The sequence below is a fragment of the Oryctolagus cuniculus genome, chromosome 7 (genome assembly GCF_964237555.1).
Source record: "Oryctolagus cuniculus chromosome 7, mOryCun1.1, whole genome shotgun sequence".
NCBI classification, from domain to species: domain Eukaryota; kingdom Metazoa; phylum Chordata; class Mammalia; order Lagomorpha; family Leporidae; genus Oryctolagus; species Oryctolagus cuniculus.
This window is the reverse complement of record NC_091438.1, coordinates 81,727,018-81,750,383: the sequence shown is the minus strand read 5'-3', so window position 1 is coordinate 81,750,383 and position 23,366 is coordinate 81,727,018. Positions and strand designations below refer to the sequence as shown.

The 23,366-nt window shown below is 38.4% G+C and overlaps 2 protein-coding genes and 1 pseudogene across 4 annotated transcripts in view; 1 reads left to right on the top strand and 2 right to left on the bottom strand.

The window, feature by feature from the left end:
* Positions 1-23,366, top strand: part of LOC138843111 (guanylate-binding protein 7-like) — a 123,935-nt gene that overhangs the window by 90,962 nt on the left and 9,607 nt on the right. The gene's annotated exons all lie outside the window — the stretch shown is intronic.
* Positions 1-23,366, bottom strand: part of LOC108177586 (guanylate-binding protein 4-like) — a 33,860-nt gene that overhangs the window by 3,780 nt on the left and 6,714 nt on the right. For all 3 annotated transcript variants that reach the window (XM_070078121.1, XM_070078124.1, XM_070078123.1), the window contains exons 4-8: positions 21,091-21,200; positions 20,701-20,897; positions 19,147-19,392; positions 17,592-17,872; positions 16,096-16,308 (exon numbers count right to left, since the gene is read on the bottom strand). In XM_070078121.1, coding sequence (XP_069934222.1) covers positions 16,096-16,308; positions 17,592-17,872; positions 19,147-19,392; positions 20,701-20,897; positions 21,091-21,200 — 1,047 coding nt within the window. The remainder of the gene's footprint in view (positions 1-16,095; positions 16,309-17,591; positions 17,873-19,146; positions 19,393-20,700; positions 20,898-21,090; positions 21,201-23,366) is intronic.
* Positions 10,905-11,729, bottom strand: LOC100347997 (pleckstrin homology domain-containing family B member 2 pseudogene; annotated as a pseudogene).

Sequence of the window (23,366 nt, the reverse complement as noted above, 5' to 3'; positions counted from 1 at the left end):
AGTGTAGGCACCATTTTGGGTTTGGGTGGCAGCTAAAGAAGCCTTTGTGCACATGCACAGCAATTGGCTGGTAGTACCTTTGGCAGTAGTGGGGAATGAGCAATATTCAGCCAGTGTTTGTTGCATATGCACGTGATCCAGAGGTTCCAGTGGAGGGAAAAATCCACAGTCTCTACTGAGTTTGAGACTGGCTGGGAGGAGTGACAGGAGCTGGCCACTCATGTAGGACTGAGATGCCTCCAGCCTCTGAGGATCAAGATGTCTAGGAAGAGCTGGCTCAGGTAACATCTGCTTCTCTGTTGACTGGTCAGGCTGGCAGGGCAGAGTGAATTCTCTGCACTCAGTGGCTGTGGGAGCCTTATGTACTGAGACCATGGAGCTTTGGTGGTTACATAAGAGGGTGCAGGGCATAGCTGGGGATCTGAGTAATCACTGGGTATGGCTCCACATGCTCAGAGCTGCTTTGTTGCCTCAGATGAGTCATTGTAGAGGGAACTGTGTTCACAGTGAAGACTGCGCAGGTCATCTATGTGGTTCATATGGTGGCACAGATGAGTGTTGAACACACTGGAGGCTAACACCAAGGCATTGATCACCTTGGAGGAGAGGAGGTAAGGGGGTATCATACCAACAGAGGTGACCATTCCTCCCTTCTGTTAACAAGAGGAGATCTACCATGACCATCTTGGGTGTTACCCTGATACTCGCCCTACCTTGGAGCACTAACCAAAGTTCCTTGGCCACATGTACCACACACCTTGTGGTATTCACTGAAAGTGCAGATGTGTCACTAAGGCACAGAGGCATAGCTCAAAGATAAAAGCCATCAGAGGAAAAGAAAAAAAAAAAAAACAAGTAACTCCACAAATGCCTAAAAATAAATGCAGAAAATCAAGAAGTAAGAATCAGGAAGATACCATGAACCCCCACACCCAAAGGAACACAACATTTCAATATCAGGCTGTGAAGATGAAGAGAGTAATGAAATGCCAAGAATGGAATTAAAAATATTAATCATAGGATTACTCAAAAGCAATCAGAGGAGGAATTAAGGTGGCAGTATAGCACCTGGGGCAAAATAGTTAATGAGCAGAGAAGATAGAAGCTGGTGATAGAATCAAGACAAGTTCACACAGAAAAGCCCAGGAGTCCATCAGAGACTGGGTAGGTCCATGCTAAGGGAGTAAAGAGGAAGGGGAAGTGGCTAGGCACAGCAGAGATGCCAAATGAGGAGACTGGTGTCACTCCCTCCTTCCCCAGTGAACCAAGTGAGAGGTCACAAGTCAATGGAGCTTCGGATAGCAATGGACAGGGAAGCTTGGTGAACTGCAGTTGAAGTGCCAGGTGGGAAGAAGGAGAAATTATAGGGGAAGAAGCAGAGAAGTCGGGCATACCCCCGTCCATCTATGTCTCCCTCCTCGCCTCAATTGGACCTACAACCAGCAGGAAGAAGCCACAATGATTGTTTACATTTTCAAGTGTAAGCAGGGGCTGCCATATTTGCCTCCCATGCACATGCCCATTAATTGTGGGGGCCACCTCACAAAACCCCCAAACTGGGAACAAAGATCACAACATTTCAGATTAGTTTTCTTCCCATCACACAAGCTGTACAACAAGGAGTAGTCCTAAACATCGAAAACCTGAGTTCATCTCATGCACCAGTGAGATGCAAGCCCAGCCCCAGTAGGTGGGGCTTAGTGCACCAAAGCTCTGGTGCACTTCCATCATGATCTAGCAGTAAACAAGGTTCCAGAAGGTGGGGCTGTGTGCTTCCACTTGTGACACACAAATACGTAGCAGCTCACAGCGGAGGGAAATTGCACCACAGGAACAAAGTCACAAATTAAAGACAAAATCAACCAGAAATGCCAAAACACAAAGGAAAAATCCTGAATAAGAACAAGGAATACATTATGAATTCTCCAAAAGAATACAATTCTTCAATAATGGAATCTAAAGAAGAAGAGATTGGAGATATGCCAGAAAAGGAATTCAGAAAATTAATAGGCCAATTACTTAGAAGCAATCAGAAGAAAATTCATGATCTAATGAAAAGCATTCCCCCAAAATTGAGATATTAAAAAGAAGACAGAATGAAATTCTAGAAATGAAGGATTCAATAGATCAAATGAAAAATATAATGGAAAGTCTTAATAATAGAATAGATGAGACAGAAGAAAGAATATCAGAACTAGAAGACAAATTTCCAGAAATAATATAGTCAGACCAAATCTAGGAAGAAGAACTCAGAAAATTAAAAATCACAGTAGAGATTTACAAGATTCTATCAAGGGGTTGGTGCTGTGGCATAGCCAGTAAAGCCACTGCCTGCAGTGCTAGCATCCCATATGGTGCCAGTTCAAGACCTGGCTGTTCAACTTCCAATCCATCTTTCTGCTATGTCTAAGGCCTTGGGCCCCTGCAACCATGTGGGAGACTAGGAAGAAGCTCCTGGCTCCTGGCATCAGATCAGTTCAGCTCCGGCCATTGAAGCAAATTGGGGAGTGAACCAATGGATGGAATACCTCTTTCTTTCTCTCTCTCTCTCTCTATGTGCCCCCCCTTCTCTTTTTGTAACTCTCACTTTCAAATAAATAAATAAATCTTTTTAAAAAAGATTCTATCAAACAACCCAACTTATGAATCCTGGAAATTCTGGAAGGTGTGGAAAGAGAAAGGATTAGAAGGCCTTCTTTGTGAAATAATAACAGAAATTTCCCAATCTGGTGAAAGAAAGTAACATCCAAGTATAAGAAATACACAGAACTCCAAACAGAAATGACCAGACAAGAACTTCACCATGACACATTGTAGCAAAGTTCACCTCAGTGAAGTACAAAGAACACATCTTAAAATATGCACAAGAGAAAGACAAATCACATTTAGAGAAAATCCAATTGGATTCACTCTGGACTTCTCGTTGCAAACCCTGCAGGCAAGGAGACAATGTTGAGACATATTCTAAGTCCTAAGAGAGAAAAATTCAACCCAGAATACTGTACCCTACAAAATTCTCATTTATGAATGAAGGGAAAATAAGGATCTTCCTTAACAAGTCAAAATTGAAAGAATTTGTAACTAATCACCCAGCGCTACAAAAGATACTCAAGGATGTGCTACACACAGAAACACAGAAACAGGAACATTGTTACAAACGAAGAAAAATGCAAAAAATGACCCAGTAAAAGTACAAATGAAATCCAAAATACATAAATAGGGCTATTTACGGAAACATCACAGGGGAAATTTGATACTTAACAATAACAACACTGAATGCAAATGGTCTCAACTCCCCAGTTAAAAGACACAGACTGGCTGAATGGTTTAAAACCCCAAACCCATCTATTTGCTGCCTACAAGAAACACATCTTACCAACAAAAATGTACGCAGAATGAAAGTGGAAGGATGGAAAAAGATAATTCATGTAACAGAAACCAAAAAAGAGCTGGTGTGGCCATCCTAATATCAGACAAAGTAGACTTTAACACAAAAACTATTAAAAGAGTCAAAGAATGACACTGTATAATGATTAAAAGATCAATTCAAGAAGAAGGTGAGACTATTATAAATGTATATGCACCTAATTGCATGGTACATGTCTATTTAAAAGAATTGGTAAGGGATTCAAAGGGAGATATAAACTCAAATACAACACTAATGGGGGACTTCAATACCCCACATTCAGCAATGGACAGATTAACCAGGCAGAAAATCAACAAGGAAACAACAGAGTTAATTGACACAATAGACCACATAGGCCTATCAGATATTTACAGAGCCTTCCACTCTACAGCCACAGAGTACACATTTTTTCTCTTCAGTACGTGGGACTTTCTCTAGGATTGATCATATGCTAGGCCTTAAAGCAAGTCTTAGCAAATTCAAAAAAATTGAAGTCATACCATGCATCTTCTCAGACTACAATGCAATGAAGCTGGATTTCAACAACTCAAGAATCTCTACATCATATGCAAACATATGGAGAATGGACAGCATGTTTCTGAATGAACAGTGGGTCATAGAAGACATCAAAAGAGAAAAAGTTTTCTGGAAACAAATGAAGATGACAACACAACATATCAAAACATATGGCATACAGCAAAAGCAGTGTTAAGAGGAAAGTTTATAGCAATAGGTTCCCACATCAAGAAATTGTAAAGGCAGCAAATAAATGAGCTATCACTGCATCTCAAGGATCTAGAAAAACAACAGCAAACCAAACCCAAACTAATAGGATAAAATAAATAATTAATATTAGAGAAGAAATCAATAAAACTGAATTAAATAATAAAAAGACAAGCAAAACGAAGAGCTGGTTTTTTGAAAAAATAAACAAAATTGGTACACCTTTGGCCCAACTAACAGAAAAGGAGAGAGAAGACCCAAATCAATAAAATTAGAGATAAAAAAGGAAATGTAACAACAGACACCACAGAAATAATAAAGAGACTCATCAGGAATTACTACAAAGAGTTGTGTGCCAACAAACTGGGAAGCCTAGAAGAAAGAGATGGATTCTTGGACACATACAACCTACCTAAATTGAACCATTAAGACATAGAAAACCTAAACAGACCCATAACCAAGACAGAAATTGAATCAGTAATAAAGGCCCTCCCAACAAAGTAAAGCCCAGGACCGGATGGCTTCACAGCTGAATTCTCCCAGACATTTAAAGAACTAACTCCAATTCTTCTCAAGCTATTCAAAACAATTAAAAGCAAGGGAATCCTCCCAAATTCTCTCCATTTTTTAAGCCAGCATCACATTAATTCCTAAACCTGGAAGAGATGCCAACAGAAAAAGAGAATTACAGACCAATTTCCCTGATGAACAGATACAAAAATCCTCAACAAAATTCTAGTGAATCAAATCTAACAACACATCAGAAAGATCTTCCACCCAGACTAATTGGGATTTATCCCTGGTATGTAGGGATGATTCAACATTCTCAAATCAATCAATGTGATACATCACATTAACAAACTACAGAAGAAAAATCGTATGATTATCTCAATAGATGCATGGAAAAGCATTTGATAAAATACAACACCATTTCATGATGAAAACTCTAAGCAAATTGGGTATAGAAGGAACATTCCTCAACACAATCAAGGTTATTTATGACAAACCCACAGCCAGCATCCTATTGAATGGGGAAAAGTTGGAAGCATTCCCACTGAGATCAGGGATGGCCACTCTCACCATTGCTATTCAATATAGTCCTGGAAGTTTTAGCCAGAGCCATTAGTCAAGAAAAAGGAATCAAAGGGTTACAAATTGGAAGGAGAATTCAAACTATCCCTATTTGCAGATGACATGATTCTTTTTTAGGGGATCCAAAGAACTCCACTAAGAGGGTACTGGAACTCAAAAGAAGAGTTTGGTAAAGTAGCAGGAAACAAAATCAATACACAGAAATGAACAGCCTTTGTATATACAGACAATGCCACAGGTGAGAAAAACTTCTGAGATCAATCCCATCCAGAATAGCTACAAAAAAATTCAAATGTCTTGGAATAAATTTAGCCAAAAATGGCAAAGATCTCTTCGATGAGAATGATAAACCATTAAATTAAAGAAAGAAATAGAAGAAGATACAAAAAAATGGAAAAGTCCTCCATGTTCATGGATCGGAAGAGTCAATGTCATCAGAATATCCATTCTTTTGAAGACAATTTTCAGATTCAGTGTCATACCAATCAAAATACCAAAGACATTCTTTCTCAGATCTAGAAAAAATGATGCTGAGTTTCAAATGGAGGCACAGGAAACCTCAAATAGCTAAAGCAATCTTATACAACAAAAGCAAAGCTGGAGGCATCACAATACCAGATTTCAAGTCATACTGTAAGGCAGTTATAAACAAAACAGCCTGGTACTGGTACAAAAATAGATAGACCAATGGAACAGAATAAACACCAGAAATCAATCCAAGCGTCTGCAACCAACTTATATTTGATCAAGGAGCTAAAAACCATCCCTCGAGAAGGACAGTCTCTTCAACAAATGGTGCTGGGGAAACTGGATTTCCATATGCAGAAGTATAAAGCAAGACCCCTACCTTATCCCTTACATAAAAATACACTCAACATGGATTAAAGATCTAAATCTATGACCTGATACCATCAGATTAATTGAGAACTTGGAGGAAACCCTACAAGACACTGGCACAGGGCACAAATTCTTAGAAAAGACCCCAGAAACAGGAAAAGAAAAAATTAATGACAGGGATTGCTTCATATTGAGAAGCTTCTGTACTGCAAATGAAAAGTCAGGAAAGTGAAGAGGCAACCAACAGAATGGGAGAAATTATTTGTAAACTATGCAGCTGATAAAGGACTAATAACCGCAATCTACAAAGAGATCAAGAACCTTCACAACAACAAAACAAACAGCCCAGTTTAGAGATGGGAAAAGGACTTAAACAGACATTTTTCAAATGAAGAAATCCAAAATGGCCAAAAGATACATGAAAAAATGTTCAGGATCGCTAGTTTTCAGGGAAATGCAAATCAAAATCACAATGAGGTTTCACCTCACTCCAGTTAGAATGACTTTCTTTTTTTTAAGATTTATTTTTATTATTGGAAAAACAGAGTTACAGAGAGAGAGGTAGAGTCACAGAGAGAGAGAGAGGTCTTCCATTCCATTGGTTCACTCCCCAAATGGCTGCAACGGCCAGAGCTGAGCTAATCCGAAGCCAGGAGCCAGGAGCCAGGAGCCACCTCTGGGTTCCACACACGGGTATAGAGACCCAAAGACTTGGGCCATCTTCTACTGCTTTTCCAGGCCATAGGAGAGAGCTGGATCAGAGCAGGAGAAGCCAGGACATGAACCAGTGCCAATATGGGATGCCAGCATTGCTGGCTGGGGCTTTAACCCACTGCGCCACAGTGCCAGCCCCTAGAATGACTTTCATACAGAAATCAACAAACAACAAATGCTGGAGAGGATGTAGGGGAAAAGGTACCATAATCCACTGTTGGTGAGAAGGCAAACTGGTAAAGTCACTATTTAAGACAATATGGAGATACATCAAAAATCTGAATATAGACCTACCATACGACCCAGCCATCCCACTCTTATAAATTTACCCTAGAGAAAAAGCTATCTGCACCTCCATGTTTATTGCAGTTCAATTCACAATAGCTAAGACATGGAATCAACCTAAATGCCCATCAACAGAAGACTGGATAAATAATTATGGGATATGCACACCATGGAATACTACACAGTGGTAAAAAAAAATGAAATCCAGCCATTTCCAACAAAATGGATCAAGCTGGAAAATTTCATACTTACTGAAATAAGCCAGTCCTAAAGGGACAAATACTATATGTTCTCCCTGATCTGTGAGAACCAACAGGGCACCTAAAATGAAAGCTGTTGAAGTGAAATTGACACTTTGAGAAGCAATGACTTGACCAGTCCTTGTATTTACTGTCAAGTAACAGTTTTTTAGTTTTTCTCTTCTACATACTGTCTGTTGAACTCTTCGCTTAACATAGAGTTAATCATATGTATATAAAGTCAATTGAAAATAGATCTCAATAAAAATAAGAGGGGGAACAAGAGAGGGAGCAGGAAGTTTTTAACTGTAAAGCTCTATTTTTCTGCATAAAATCCTAGTGACTTAATTCTAAGAGTACAGTTTAAAAACTTATCATGGGAATCTAAATATCAAAATTGGTGCTAAAAATGCCATCCTAATTGTTAAAGTGATCATATTAACTGTTAAAGTGAACATATAAATAGGATTAAGTGTTAAACAGATCATATAAATAGCATGAAGTGCATGGTAATAATAGTAGATAGAATTAAAAAGGAGGGAATATCCAATATGGGAAGCCGTCCACACAGCAGACTCAGAATGACAATCACTTTAAGCAGAACTCTGACCTCAGAATCAGTCCTTAAGGCTTTTGGATCTGGCTGAAAAGCCCACAAGAGCATTTCAGGCATGGAAAGCCAAAACACCATGGAAAAAAATATCCTACATGAAGGATCTCTGTGAGTGAGACCCCAGTGAAAAGAAGGGGCCATCAAAGAAGGATGTACTTTTCTCTGAAGGAAAGAGATAACTTCCAATTTGCTTATGGCCTTGGCTAAATAATGACAGCGTTTGTGTCACAAATGGCTTTCACAGCCTTAGCAGCTCATGTCAAGACCCTTGGGTGATCACTGATGTCATATATAAGAGTGTCAGTTGTTAAATTAACAGTAGAAGTCACTGTGCACTTACTCCCAATGTAGAATCTCTGTACTTAATGAATTGTACTATGAAAATTAACTGCAAAGCTTGTTCTCAAACAATACTTTATATGTTGTGTGTGTGTGGGGGGGTGCCAACCATTGAAATCTTTACTTAGTATAGAGTGGTCTTCTGTATATATAGAGAAGTAAAAATAAATCTTAATGAAGAATGGGATGGGAGAGGGAGTAGGAGGTGGGATGGGAGTGGGAGTGGAAGGGTGGGTTTGGGGGGATGAAGCATTATATTCCAAAAGTTGTACCTATGAAATTTACATTCATTAAATAAAAGAAAAAGCAATCAGAAGCAAATCAATAAACTAAAGAAAACCATACATGCCATTTTGGGGAAATTAGGCACACGGGGCAATTCAAAGATGGCACCTGCAGGGAAATTAGGCACATGAGGCAATTCAAAGATGGTGCCCAAATAAGGTGGGCGGTACCCAAAGTTGTTTACCACCAAAGCTGATTGGCTGCGCAGCACCAGGGGAGGTGACAACTGATGATAAATGTACAGACATATGGCTGGTCCTGTAAAAAATCGCCCCATAAAATGACCTTTTAAGTAATTGGTTGGTCCTTATGCCCTGCCCCAGTGACTCTGCAGGTTTGTGCTTTAAAAGGTTTTGCTACGCGTGCAATAAATGAGTTCTTGCTTACTCAACTTGACTCCCCGCTGCGTCTGACTGTCCCTGGAATTGGGGGGCTGGGGAATGGGTGAGCGGTGCACTTACCTTTCTTCGGACCCAGTCCATCCTCGTTTGGGTGGACTAAGACCCTGCATGACATGAATGAAAAATTTCGCTATGAAATTGTGATTTTAAAGAGAAATAACAATGAAAGATTAGAAATAAAGAATTCAACAGATCAAATAAAAAAGAAATGCGGTGGATAGCCATAACAACAGACTTGGTGAGACAGAAAAAAGAATATCTGAGCTACAAGACAAATCTTTGGCAATCTTTCAGACCAAAAAAAATTAGAAAACTCAAAAACTAGTGTTGGACATTTATGTTAGACTATCAAACAACCCAACAAAGAGGCCTTATGAGTTTCTGAAGTCATGGAAGGAGAGAATTGCCTAGAAAGCCTATTTAGTGAAATACTTACAGAAAATTTCCGAATTTGGAGATAGAAAGAAACATCCAAGTATATGAAGCACAAAGAACTTCTAATAGATATGACCAGAAAGATCTTCACGACAACCTATTGTTGTCAAACTTTCCACAGTAAAACAGAGGAAAAGTTCTAAAATGTGCATGAGAGAAACACCAGATTCCTTTTAGAGGATCTCCAATTAGACCCACAGCTGACTTCTCACCAGAAACCGTACAGGCTAGAGGAGAATGGCAAGATGTAGTCCCAAGTTTTAAGAGAAAAAACTGTCAACACAGAATACTGTACTCTGCAAAGCTTTCATTTATGAATTAAGATGAAATAAAGATCTTCCATAACAAACAGAAATCGAAAGAATGTGTAACCACTCATTAAGCCTGTCAAAAGATGTTTAAGGATGTGCTACACAGAAAAACACAGAAACATGGTCATTATTATGGAAGAATTTGAAGGCAGGAAATCTGACAATAAAAGTACAAAGGAAATCCAAAGTAAACAATAGGAATATTTATGGAAAAATTGCAAGGCCAAGTCATTACCTATTAATAGTCATCTTGAATGTAAATGGACCAAATGGACCTAACTGAAATCTACAGATATTTTCACCCCACAGTTGAAAAATGTATATCAAGGTGGCATGTACCAATGCCATCTCACTAGTCCGAGTGATCAATTTCTGTTCACAATTCATCATAATCATAGGACTAAGAGCCAAAGGGATCACATAAGCAAGACTTGTGTCTGCTAATACTAACTGATAGAATTAAAAAGGAGAGAACGATCCAACATGGGAAGCAGGATACACAGCAGACTCATACAATGGCGGATATCCTAAACAGCACTCTGGCCTCAGAATCAGCCCTTAAGTCATTCGGATCTGGCAAAAAAGCCCATGAGAGTATTTCAGGCATGGAAAGCCAAGACACTCTGGAAAAAAAAAAACCCATATGAAAGATCTCCGCAAGTGAGATCCCAGTGGAAAGAACAGGTCATCAAAGAAGGAGGTACCTTTCTCTGAAGGGAGGAGAGAATTTCCACTTTGACTATGACCTTGTCTATATAAGATCAGCGTCAGCGAACTCAAAAGGCCTGCATAGCCCTGGCAACTCATGACAAGAGTGGCTGAAGCACATGTTCCATGGTACTGGAAAATGAGTATTTGACAGAGAGGGAGGATGATGGTGGGCTTGCCAAGGCTTCACACACTGGGGAGCTCAAAATACAATGTCTCACACTTCCTTTACCACCCGTAGCTCAGGAGCAAAAACACAAGGCCTGGCCCGGCAGGGCAGGGCAGGGCGGAAATTGGAGCAGGCCTCTCACTTGGCCAGACCCCTCCTCCTATCTATGACAGGAGTCTCTCCTGGCCATTGGGCATCCCAGCACTCCGTGGACAGCCACAGCACCCCACCAATGCACAGGCTGGCCCTCCTACATGTGCTGCAAACCCTCCTTCTCTCTGATATTTATGTGGATTAGTTAGAATTATCAGGTTGCTACTTTCAAAAGGACTATTAATGCCATTATTTTAAAAATCTGTCAGAAACAGAAAAATCCCTGCAAATTGTATTATTGTACACAGGGTTAACAGAAGCTATGCACACCAAGGTCTGAAGGCTCGAGGGCTCTAGAAGACCTAGAACAGGGACCCTAGGGCATGCCCAGCACCAGATCACTGTCGTTGTCTCGATCCCACTCACGAATGAGGACTTGGTTGGTGGGCTGCCCTCTGTAATGTCTAGCATACGGGTACACACAGCGTATGCCTGCCCATTCGCAGCATAGACAACTTGAGTTCCTACTGGGTAAGTGCCCCTATAGGTACTGGAGCCATAAGCCTACTCAGGGATTGCCACAGCATAGGATGTGTAGGGAGGTCGGGAGGAAGCCACAGCTCTCTCTTCAGACAGGATTGAGGAGCCCACGTAAGCTGTGTTTGTCCTAGAATCCTGCAGTGTAAATTTCCAGGCCAACCAATCATCTGAGCTTTCTGCACGATGACATTGTTTTTCCATCTCGGCAAATGATCTGCAGCAGGCAGTCTTGCATTCCCGTCTGGAGGCTGGATGTCCCGACATTGCTGTTCCATACAGATTTTGATGCCATCCGCTGGCATGTGGACGTTATCCTCAACACTCAGCCCAGTCTCGTCATCGTAATAGATCAGGTGGCCATCTGACCACAGGTCAAACCAATTCTTCTTCCAATGCTTTCAAATGGTTCTCTGTCACAGCAGCCGTCCACTCTTCACAAATGTCATCTCATCACTGGGAAAAGTTAACACTGCAGAGCCCAGACCACGGCTGTCTATAGAAGATCAAAGTCAGCGAACTCAAAAGGCCTCCATGGCTTTGGCAACTCATGACAAGAGCCTAGGGTGATTACTAATGCCATAAACAAGAGTGTCAATTTGTTAAGTCGACAACAGGAGTCACTGTGCACTTACTCCTCATGTAGGATCTCTGCCCTTCATGTGCTGTACATTGTGAATTTATGCTATAACTAGTACTCAAATAGTATTTTACACTTTGTGTTTCTGTGTGGGTGCAAACTGTTGAAATCTTTACTTAATATATACTAAATTGATCTTCTGTATATAATGATAATTGAAAATGAAACTTGATTGAATGGAATGGGAGAGGAAGCGGGAGAGGGGAGAGTTGCAGGTGGGAGGGAAGTTATGGGGGGGTAAAGCCATTGTAATCCAAAAGCTGTACTTTGGAAATTTATATTCATTAAATAAAAGTTAAAAAAAAGAAAAAGAAAAATATACATCCTTCTCATCAGTGCATAGATCTTTCTATAGAATAGAACATATGCTAGGCCATAATGCAAGTCTCAGCAAATTAAAAAAAATTGAAATCATACTTTGCATCTTCTCTGACCACAATGGAATGAAGCTGGAAATCAACAGCTCAAGAATCTCTAGACCATTTGAGAACACATGGAGACTAAACAACATGTTCCTGAATGAACAGTGGGTCATGGAAGAAATCAAAAGAGAAATCAAAAAATTTCTGGAAACAAATGAAGACAACAATACGTTATATCAAAACTTATAAGATACAGCAAAAGAAAATTTAAGAGGGAAGTTTATAGCAATTGTTGCATACATCAAGAAATTGAAATGATACCAAATAAATGAGCTGTGAATGCTGCTCAAGGTCCTAGAAAAACAACAAAACCCCAAATTAGTAGGATAAAAGAAATAATCATCTAGAGAAGAAATAAACAATATGATACCAAAATTCAATACAAAAGATCATTCTAATGAAGAGCTTGCTTTTTGAAAAATAATTGAAATTGACACACCATTGGCCCAACTAACAAAAAAAATACAGAGAAGACCCAATTCAATAAAATAAGAGATGAAAAGAGATGAAAAAGGAAATGTAACAACAGATACCAAAGAAATAAAAAGATTCATCAGGAATTACTACAAAGAGCTGTATGCCAACAAATTGTGAAACCTAGAAAAAATGGATAGATTCCTAGACACATGCAATCTTCTAAAATTGAGTCATTAATGCATAGAAAGCCTAAACATACCCACAACCAAGCCAAAGACTGAATCATTAATAGAGACCTTCCCAACAAAGAAAAGACCAAGACCAGATGTCTTCACAGCTAAATTCTACCAGACATATAAAGAAGAATTAATTCCAATTCTTCTCAAGATATTAAAAACAATTGAAAGGGAGGGGCTCCTCCCAAACTCATTCTATGAAGCCTGTATTACCTTAATTTCTAAACCTGAAAAACATACAACAGAGAAAGAGAACTATAGACTAATATCCTTGATGAACATGGATGCAAAAATCCTCAACAAAATATTAACTAATCAAATCCAACAACACATCAGAAAGATCATTCACCCAAACCAAGTGTAGTTTAACTCTGGTATGGTTCAACATTCGCAAATCAATAAATGTGATACATCACATTAGCAGACTGAAGAACAGAAACCAGATGGTTAGATCAACAGATGCACAGAAAACATTTGATAAAATACAACATCCTTTATGATGAAAACCTTAAGTAAATTGGGTATAGAAGGAACATTCTTCAACACAGTCAAGGCAATTTTTAACAAAACCACAGCCAGCATCCTACTGAATGGGGAAAAGTTGGAAGCATTTCCCATAATATCCAGAACCAGACAAGGATGGCCACTCTCACCATTGCTATTAATATAGTCCTGGAAGTTTAAGCCAGAGCCATTAAGCAAGGAAAAAAAATACAAATTTGCAAGGGGCAAATAAAATCTTCCATATTTGGAAATGACTAGATTTTATATATATAGGGGATCCAAAAGACTCCACTGAGACTGTCAGATCAATAAAAGGGTTTGGTAAAGTGGCAAGATATAAAATCAACACACAAAAATCAACAGCCTTTGTATACACAGACAATACTATGGCAGTTAAAGAACTTTTAAGATTAGTCCCATTCACAATAGCTAAAAAGTTATCAAATACCTTTGAATAAATTTAACCAAAGATATAAAAAAATCTCTATAATGAAAATTACAAAATGTTAAAGGAAGAAATAAAAGAAAGCTCCAAAAAACAGAAAAACCATCTGTGTTTATGGATTGAAAGAAAGAACATCAAAAAATGTTGATACTACCAAAAGCCATTTATAGGGTCAATGAGAATTTAATCAAAATACCAAGGACAATCTACAAAGATCTCCAAAAAAATGATGCTAAAATTCATATGGAATCATAAGATATCCTGAATAGCTAAAGCAATCTTATACAACAAAAACAAAGCAAGAGGCATCACAACAATAAATTTCAAGACATACTACAGGGCAGTTATAATCAAAACATTATGGTACTGGCACAAAAACAGATATGTAGACCAATGGAACAAAATAGAAACTCCAGAAATCAATCCACACATCTACAACCAGCTTATCTTTGACAAAGGGGATAAAATCAATCCTTGGAGCAAGGACAGTCTCTCCAACTAATGATTCTGAGAAAACTGGATTTCTGTGTGCCAACATATGAAATTGGACACGTAGCTTACATAAAATCCACTGGAAATGGATCAAATACTTAAAGACTTAAATCTACAACCCGATACCAACAAATTACTAGAGCATATTGGTGAAACACTGCAAGACCTTGGAATAGGCAAAGACTTTTTAGAAAATATCCCAGAAGCAAAAGTAATCCATGTCCAAACTGACAAATGGGATTACATCAAATTGAGAAGCTTCTGTACTGCCAAAGAAGCACTCAGCAAAGTGAAGAGGCAAGTGACAGAATAGGAGAAATATTTGCAAACTACACAACAGATAAAAAGTTAACATCTGGAATCTATAAAGAGCTTAAGATATTCAACAACAACAACAAAAATCTGTTAAGATATAGGCAAAGGACTTGAATAGGCATTTTCTGAGAGCAGAAGTTCAAATGACCAACAGACGCTTGAGAAAATGCTCCCTGTTACTCTTCAAATACATAAAAATAAATCTGTATTTTTAAAAAAAAAATGGCTATGATTTGTCTTTCAAAATTTAACAAATGTTGGTGAGAATGTGGAGAAAAAGAACCCTTACACAACCATTGGGAGAATGCAAATGGGTACAATCATTATAGAAACAGAAAAAATTTGAAAAAAAGAAAAAAGAATGAATGTCTAGTGGTCAAGTAGATAAAACAACCTTGTCAAACCTGCTATTTGTTAAGTGAGTAATTAAATGCAAATTATTAGCTTTTCTATGCATCATGTTTCCTACCTGTATAATGAGGATGATGTTACTATCTGATTTATAGGATTCTGAGAATTAAATTCATAATCTAATAAAATAATATAAAACTATACTTGGTATAGAGAGTGAATGTCATGATAGTCATCATCATCATCATTACTACTATCAGTACACACCACTATAATAAACATATCTGTGCCATATTTAATTAATATGAATTTGTCCACCCAAGATAAGATCATAATCATTTTGAGAATATTTTTCCTCACTAAACCTAAAGTCCATCCTTTGATTTATTAAAGAAAGGAAGGAAGGAAGGGAGGGAGGGAGGGAGGGAAAGAAATGATTATCACACAAAGATTTCTGAGTCCAGATGCTCTCTGAGAAGAAATATTTCTAGTTTACCTAGGCATACATAACTATATATGGATTTTAAAACACTTAAAATGTCAAAATACTGCTCCAGTATGCTGTTTTCCATGATTTTAACAATCCTTGAAGTGAGCTGTTTTATAGAGGTTTATTTAGCTCACAGTCTGAAGGTTCAAGGGGTCAGCACCAGCCTGAATATGGCTCTGACTAACATTGCTCTGGTTCTTACACACTGTAGTATCACAATGAAATGTGTAGAATAAATTGCCAGAAAGTGAGCCAGAGAGTGATTCAGGGGCCAGTCCCATTTTTTTTTTTTAACAAATTAATCTCATTATAACTAACTCAGAGTCCCATGAGAACTACAACCTTAATCTCCACTGAAGTCAGCCCCTGATGAACTAAAAAACTCCCACTAGGCTCCATTTCCCAAGTTCTCACCATCTCTCATGTGTCCACAATGAGGGCGAGGACAAATCTTGAACATTCAACCCTGGGGGACTAATATCCAGAACATAGCAAATGTTTCCCTCCACCGCGATGCTGTGGTCCTCATTTTCAAAACAAGCACCAAAGATCCCACAACTCTACTCTGTTGACCAACTCTCCCCCCTGTTCCTCACCTTCACTCCCTTCCTGGGCACCAGCTCAAACTCCTCTTCAATCCTTTTTCTTGCTTCTAAGTAGAGACGGTGGCCTCCAGGCGCAGAGAAAACTCCTCTTGAAATACTTTCCATCAGGGACGCTGAGAGCCGTGTAAGCTCAGCCTGGCAGTATTTGACAGAGGCCTCTTCATTCTGCAGCAGGAAGTCTTCCTTTTTCTGCTCTGTGGTTTCCTGCCAGGGAAACGTAGGTTCACACATTAGAAAGGAATGAGTAGCAGGGAAGGTCCACCTGTGATACACGTGGCAGGAGGATTTGGACGGCCTCAGAGTGGACCAGAACAAAGAGTGGACCTGCAGTCAGGAGACTTACTTCACTGTTACTTCTGGTCATTGCCTGTTTCACCTTTGCAAAGCCACGTATTTCTCATGGGGGAGAGGCCCAGGCTCAATATCTGTAAATGAGGGTCAGAAGCCCTGAACTCTGTGGTCCTTTAATAAATAATAAGATTAACAGTGGCCTGGTCACCAAGACTAACAACAGAAAGGTGAATTTTGACTGCAATTAAAATTTCCTCAGAGCATATGGATTGCTATGGCCAGAAATATGAAGTTATAAGAATAAATGCGATTAATATTTCACTAATTGTTTAGGTACATTTTGAACCAACTTTTGAACCCCTTATGGATTCTTTGATGATGGCTTAAATATGTATGAATAGGTAGAAAAATAATTTTTGTTTATACTTGAAAGTTATAATCCAACTGGGTTTCCTCATGACAAATTGAGGGCTTTTTTTTTTTTTTTGGCTTTTTAAGATCAGGTCTAGATAAATATAAAGATGAATTTTTAATGAAGGTACGTGTTGTCAATAGAATTAAGATTTTCCATAAGACTTCTCTACTTTTCGTGTCCATATCCCTCATATTCCCTGGGTCTGAGAATATGATGGCTGTTACTCTCATGTTTAGATCATGATAGATAGCACAAGTTAACTTAACAATGGATCAAAATGTATCTGACTTTATCCAATTACATGAACTCTTTTTTTTAATGAACTCTTAAAAATAGTCTTTTCTAGTTGATGTCAGAAAAGGAAACCAGAGAAATTAGAAACAAGAGAAATATTTGATGCAACATAACTAGTTTAAAGATGGAGGGGTTCCCTTATTCTTTATTTGAGGACCAAACCCATTTGACATCTTCTTTCAGTCTGTCTACAATAGCAGAGGACCTAGACACCCTGACATGCATGTCTGGCAAACATAACTGTGTGATAGTTATCTGTTTAAAACCACTAAACTCATGATTTATTTTGCAGCACCAAAAAATAAATAAATAAATAAAGTGTCTGTCCTTTAGAAAAAGGCTGACCTGTAGTCCACAGAGCTCTTTCATTCTCTAGAATCAGGATGCCTTCTACTATGGTAGGGGGATGATCACAGGGTGAAAAGACAGACTTTAGGTGTCATCTAGAAAGGCTGTCGCTGGCAAGGATAGATGTTCAGATGTTTACCAAAAGGTTCTTCTGGAATTCCCCGTTGTCATCCTTGAAGGAGTGCTCCATGAAGATTTTAATAGCTTCCCTCTCACAGGCTGCGTGCACGTCCAGCAGCTCCTGGAGCGTGTCTGTGGGGAGCACCAGTCGCTGGGCCATCTGCCTGCTGTAGTGCTCGGCTGCCTTCTGCATGGCTGCAGCATTCTCACGCTGGGCCAGAGTCGTCACTGCGTTCTCCAAGCAAGGGACGGCTCCGCTGTTGATGGTGTCTATGTACATCTCCACCAGACTGCCCAGCCCTGATTAACGCATAATTTTAGGGAATAAACAGATAGTTCACATTCATTGTTTTCACAGGGTTTATGAATCAGCATCCCAAACATCAAAACCATTCTACTTATCTTGAAGTGTTCATTTCCTGCTCCTCCTCCTTCCCTTCTTCCTCCTTTTCTTCTCTCTTCCCCCTCTGGTTTTTTCTTCTATTCTTCCTTTCCCATCTTACTCTCTGAATCCTTCTCTGAGTTATAACATGGTTCTTGATTCTATTCACCCTTTCTACTATGGCTCACAAATTCACAAATATTCAAAATTAAATAATTGATTATAAGTAATATCACTTAGAGGTTTCTAGAAAAATACTTCTCCATTTAAATAAAGTAAAAATTTATTACATTAGGAAAATCACATAATTTGTGTGTTCTCATTCCAAATAAAATGCTAGCCCACTTATTAAAAATATCCTCTGGAGTTTAGTACCAGCCACCCAGCATGTTGTACTAAGTACGAGCTGATATTAGCATGGGGACCCTGTGACTGACCAGTCATATGTCCATGAAGCCATCCCTGTAGTGGGTTTAGGTTTAATTTTTTTTAATTTATTTTACAGGTAGAGTTTTAGACAGTGAGAGAGAGACACAGAGAGAAAGGTCTTCCTTCCATTGGTTCACTCCCCAAATGGCTGCTATGGCCAGAGCTGCGCTTATCCGTAGCCAGGAGCCAGGTGCTTCCTCCTGGTCTCCCATGCGGGTGCAGGACCCAAGGACCTGGGCCATCCTCCACTGCACTCCCAGGCCACAGCAGAAAGCTGGACAGGAAGAAGAGCAACTGGGAATATGGTGCCCATATGGGATGCCGGTGCCGCAGGTGGAGGATTAACCAAGTAAGCCATGGTGCCGAACAAGTTTAATTTTTTTTTTAAACTCTTGATGAGCTTTCATTGGATTACCACCTATTGTTTATCTTCTGACTGGTTTAAATTCCTGCAACCTTTTGTGCTTCGCACTGAAAAACTCTTATCCTATAGGATTTCTCATATGCAGGTTTGTCTATAATAGTATTTTTTTACTTGCTTGCGTCATATGTGTGTTCCTTTCAAGAGATAAATAATACCTCAGTAAATCCCAACTTAGGGAAAATTTAACTAAGAAACATCATTTGTAGGTGTGGTAGGAGCATCTCCTTCTCTGTATTCCTATACAGAAACAAATGAAATGATTGACAAGCCCACAGAAGAATCACAGCTTCATCACACACTGATCTAGAGAAAGTCGTGTTTGACACAGAGGAAACTCACGATTTCCAGTGACAATGATTCCCTGTCTCAGGGTCTTGGTCTTCCCATGTGTGAAGATGTAAGAGCAGAATTTTTCTGACTGCTCCTTGAAGTTCAATTCCAGTTGATCTTCTGGCACTTTGTCCATACGGGCTAAGAGATTTTTATCATTTGTGGGCCTATCAAAGACAAAGCACTTCCGTTCTGGAAAGAAATACCTGATACATTTTCTGGGCTTGTTGGAATTTTGAATTCTGGCATTCGTTCCTGTGGAATTATAAAAGAGAGCATTCATTGAAGAGACAGCAAACAAAGGGCTGAGGACTTCCAGGAATCTCTGTGATATGGCAGCTCCTGAGTCTGTAAATTGTCCTTTATCCAAATGTGCAAAGTAGTCATGCTAATATACACAAAGCATGGGGTATCCTTTTCTGCACGGAGATGCAATTACTCTAAAGTGGAATGAAAGGTATTCATTTCAAGAGAAGACATTTATCATGGATCCTTTTCACTTGTGGTGGGTAGAGTGACTATACTCACACGATTTTGAAGAATCAATTAATAAAACCTTTTGGAAACATATTTCTAATATTACAGTTTCATGTCAGAAATGAAATAAGAACATTAAAGTAGTGCTAGAAATAAGGATGTGACATTTTTAAAACAGCATAAGAATAGAAAACATTCAAGTCAGTCGCAAAAAATGCTTCAAAAACATGACCAAATATATGCGCACCCTTTATCACATTTATAGAGTACTTTAGCAGTAAGCTTTAAAAAAAAAAGCTAATCTAAATAAAATTTGGAGACATCACTAGCTCTCAAAGTAAGTTTATATTGGAATGGACAGTAACTGAAGAGCTTCTGAGGCATACATTTTGTTAAAAAAAAAAAACATAATAAAAGAATTAAATAAAGGGTATTGTCCCTCTAAGTGTTGTTACTTCTCTACACTTCTAAATAGAAACTGTAATAAATTGATAACACTAAACTGATCACACATTACCTAAGGATGAAGATGTTGGTGTTATAAATAAGACAAAATGACTGTATTAGCGTAGGCACATAGCAGTATCCCCTCTCCCCTGTACTGCTGAAGATATAATTATGCTTCCATGAAGGATCCATCAGTCAAAGGTAGTAAAACATAGCTAGTGAAACTTATTTTCAACAAAGAGGTCATTTGATTACCTTGTGATTCTTTGTTTAATAACTTCCTAGTTGATCTATTTTTCTCAGAATAGAGTAAGAGAAATGCTTGAAATTAAGTATGACAAATGTGAGTCCAAGAAGTAATAACATTTATTGCAGTTCTCATTTTTTAAAGTTTTACTGATTGGACTAAAATGGTTAATGTAACATTAAACTTTACATTTATTCATTGACTTTAAATCTCATCCTCTGAAATTTTTCAGTAATAATTGACAAAATCATGGCCATCTTTCAATCACCGGTTGTCTTTAGTTTGGTCTTCAATTTGATCTCAAATAAACATTTATTCCAAATGCTATAGGACAGTCCTGCTTGACCCCACCTTGTAACTAAATCAGCCATCCCCAGAGCACACTCTGATACCTGGAATCAGCTTCAAGGCATCCTCAAGGTACTCATCTTCTGTGATGAGCTGTCCTTTCAAGTTCAGTTCCAGGGCGAAATCCCGCACAGCCCACACAAAGTCTGGAAAGAAACTCACAAACTCTGCAGAGTCCTCTACCTCATCAGATGGGGGAGAAGATCTTGCCCTGATTAACTCTGTGAGTTCAGTAACAAAGCTGAAATCTCAGTTAAGGAAAAAACTCTACACCACAAACTCTACATCTCACTTAGAAACAACTCGGAAAAACACTTCCATTATCCCTATGTCCACTCTTAAAGAACCAGGAAAATAAGTTACATAAAAAAGAAACAGCGCCAACATTCTCCTAAACTCAGTGAAATATGGAAGTTCCATTTCTGGAAGGATACTGCAGCTGCTCCAGGGCCTGGTGGTTGATGGTGCCCAGGCTGTTGTAGACAAAGGTGCTGCTCAGAAGCACGGCCAGGGCAAAGATCCAGGAGTCATTCTTAGGGTCTCCCTGGGAAATCCATTGAAACAAGAGACTTACACATCTGCTCTTCATTTACTCATCTATCATTCATTTGGTTGTTTGCTCACACTTTGGCTATATTATAACTGAATTAATTACAAATTACAAATATAATTACTAAAAAGAAATGTGGTTTTGATATACTGTGACCACACTCAGTTTGTATATTCAAATAAATGAAGGACATTGTTACTGTCAAAGTATTTAAAAAAGTGCTTAAACATAGGTGTCTACTAGTAAGAATAAAAGTATCCCACTGAAAATGTTTTTCTTTTTAAACTTTTATTTAATAAATATAAATTTCCAAAGTACAGCTTTGGATTACAATGGCTTTTTCCACCCAATAACTTCTCTCCCACCCGCAACCCTCCCCTCTCCTGCTCCCTCTCCCATTCCATTCACATCAAGATTCACTTTCAATTATCTTTATATCAGAAGATCAATTTAGTATATATTAAGTAAAGATTTCAACAGTTTGCACCCACACAGAAACACAAAGTGTAAAATACTGTTTGAGTACCAGTTATAGCATAAATTCACATTGTACAACACATTAAGGACAAAGATCCTACATGGGGAGTAAGTGCACAGTGACTCCTTTTTGTTGACTTAACAAATTGACACTCTTGTTTATGGCATCAGTAATCACCCTAGGCTCTTGTCATGAGATACCAAGGCTATGGAAGCCTTTTGAGTTCACCAACTCCGATCTTATTTAGACAAGGTCATAGTCAAAGTGGAAGTTCTCTCTTCCCTTCAGAGAAAGTCACCTCCTTCTTCTTTGAAAATGTTTTTCTTGATGATTACTATAACATGGACACAAATCCTATGCAATTAAGTTCAACAACTCTTCATCAGGACAGAATTTGCATACGTTTTGAGCTTATAAAGTTCCATATGACAATCTAAGCTCCAGAGGATGATGTTATAGAGCAACAAACATGTCACTATATGAGTGTAACCAAAATGATAATCCTTCCCATGAGTGGAATCCAAATTTGACCAAGGCCAAACAAACACAACAAAGGTGAAGATATGGAGGCCTATGAATGTGAATAATTACCCTGAATTCAGAATGAGAAGGGATTCTGTGTGACTGGGATATGATGGCAGTAAATAGAAAATAGCTGAGATTTGAAGAGTTCATAGATAGAAAAAGGGTTTGTGAAGATGAAGGGATCCAGCAGGCAAAGAACTAACAGAGGCTAAGTTGGAACTTTTAGCTCACAGTCACATAAAGGCATTAAAAATTATCCCACTTGATGGAAGTGCTGAGTACACAGGCTGGAGTGGGAGGGGAGGCTGGAAATGAGATTCCTGTCAAGATGTAAAAGGCATTACCCTATCACAGTATGAGTCACAAAATCAGCCAGTAGTATCTCTTGTACACTTTATATTTTGTTTTGCTTTGATCCTTTAAAAAATTTAGTTACATGAATAGAAGATTCATGTAAAGCATCATTTATTAAAAATTAGCAGTCCATATTGGTTATACTTAGATAACGATCAATAGATTTAAAACTGAATTTTTAAAATTTTAAAATTTTTAAAATCTAAGTTGGTGCTTTTCTCCCATCATAAGAGAAGCCAAAGATCTATTGCTGCCTCTTTACCTTTAGACTGAGATTCATATATATAAAGAGAAAATGTTGATTGCACCTGATATTGTAAAGATAAAATGCATAAAATCACCCATTAATCATTTTGGGGTGGGGTTTAGTTCATGTTTTCAAATAAGTCAAAGAAGAATTCATCTTCAAAGCTCAGAGAATTGGATTAAAAATTTAATAATAAACAGAAGTTTTTCTAAAGGTGATTTAAACAGATTTCTTCACAGAAACCATATTTTCATTGTCACTACTTCCTACTCAACCTCCCATTTTTAGTAGATTCTGTTGATCCATAGAATAGAGCTTTCTCAGGAAACTCTACCTAACTCAAACGATTAGATCAGTTTCCCACTTTTTGTGCTGGTGCTACGCTGAACAGATTGCATTGTAGTCTCTACAACTAGGCTCTACCCATTACCTTATTTACAGTTTTACCTTTAGTACTTAGTGCGGAGTGTGGAACTGACTAGTTCATTTATAATCATTAAATTAAATAATTACTCCAGCATTAAAAATAAGAAGAATCCCTCAAAAAAAAAAAAAA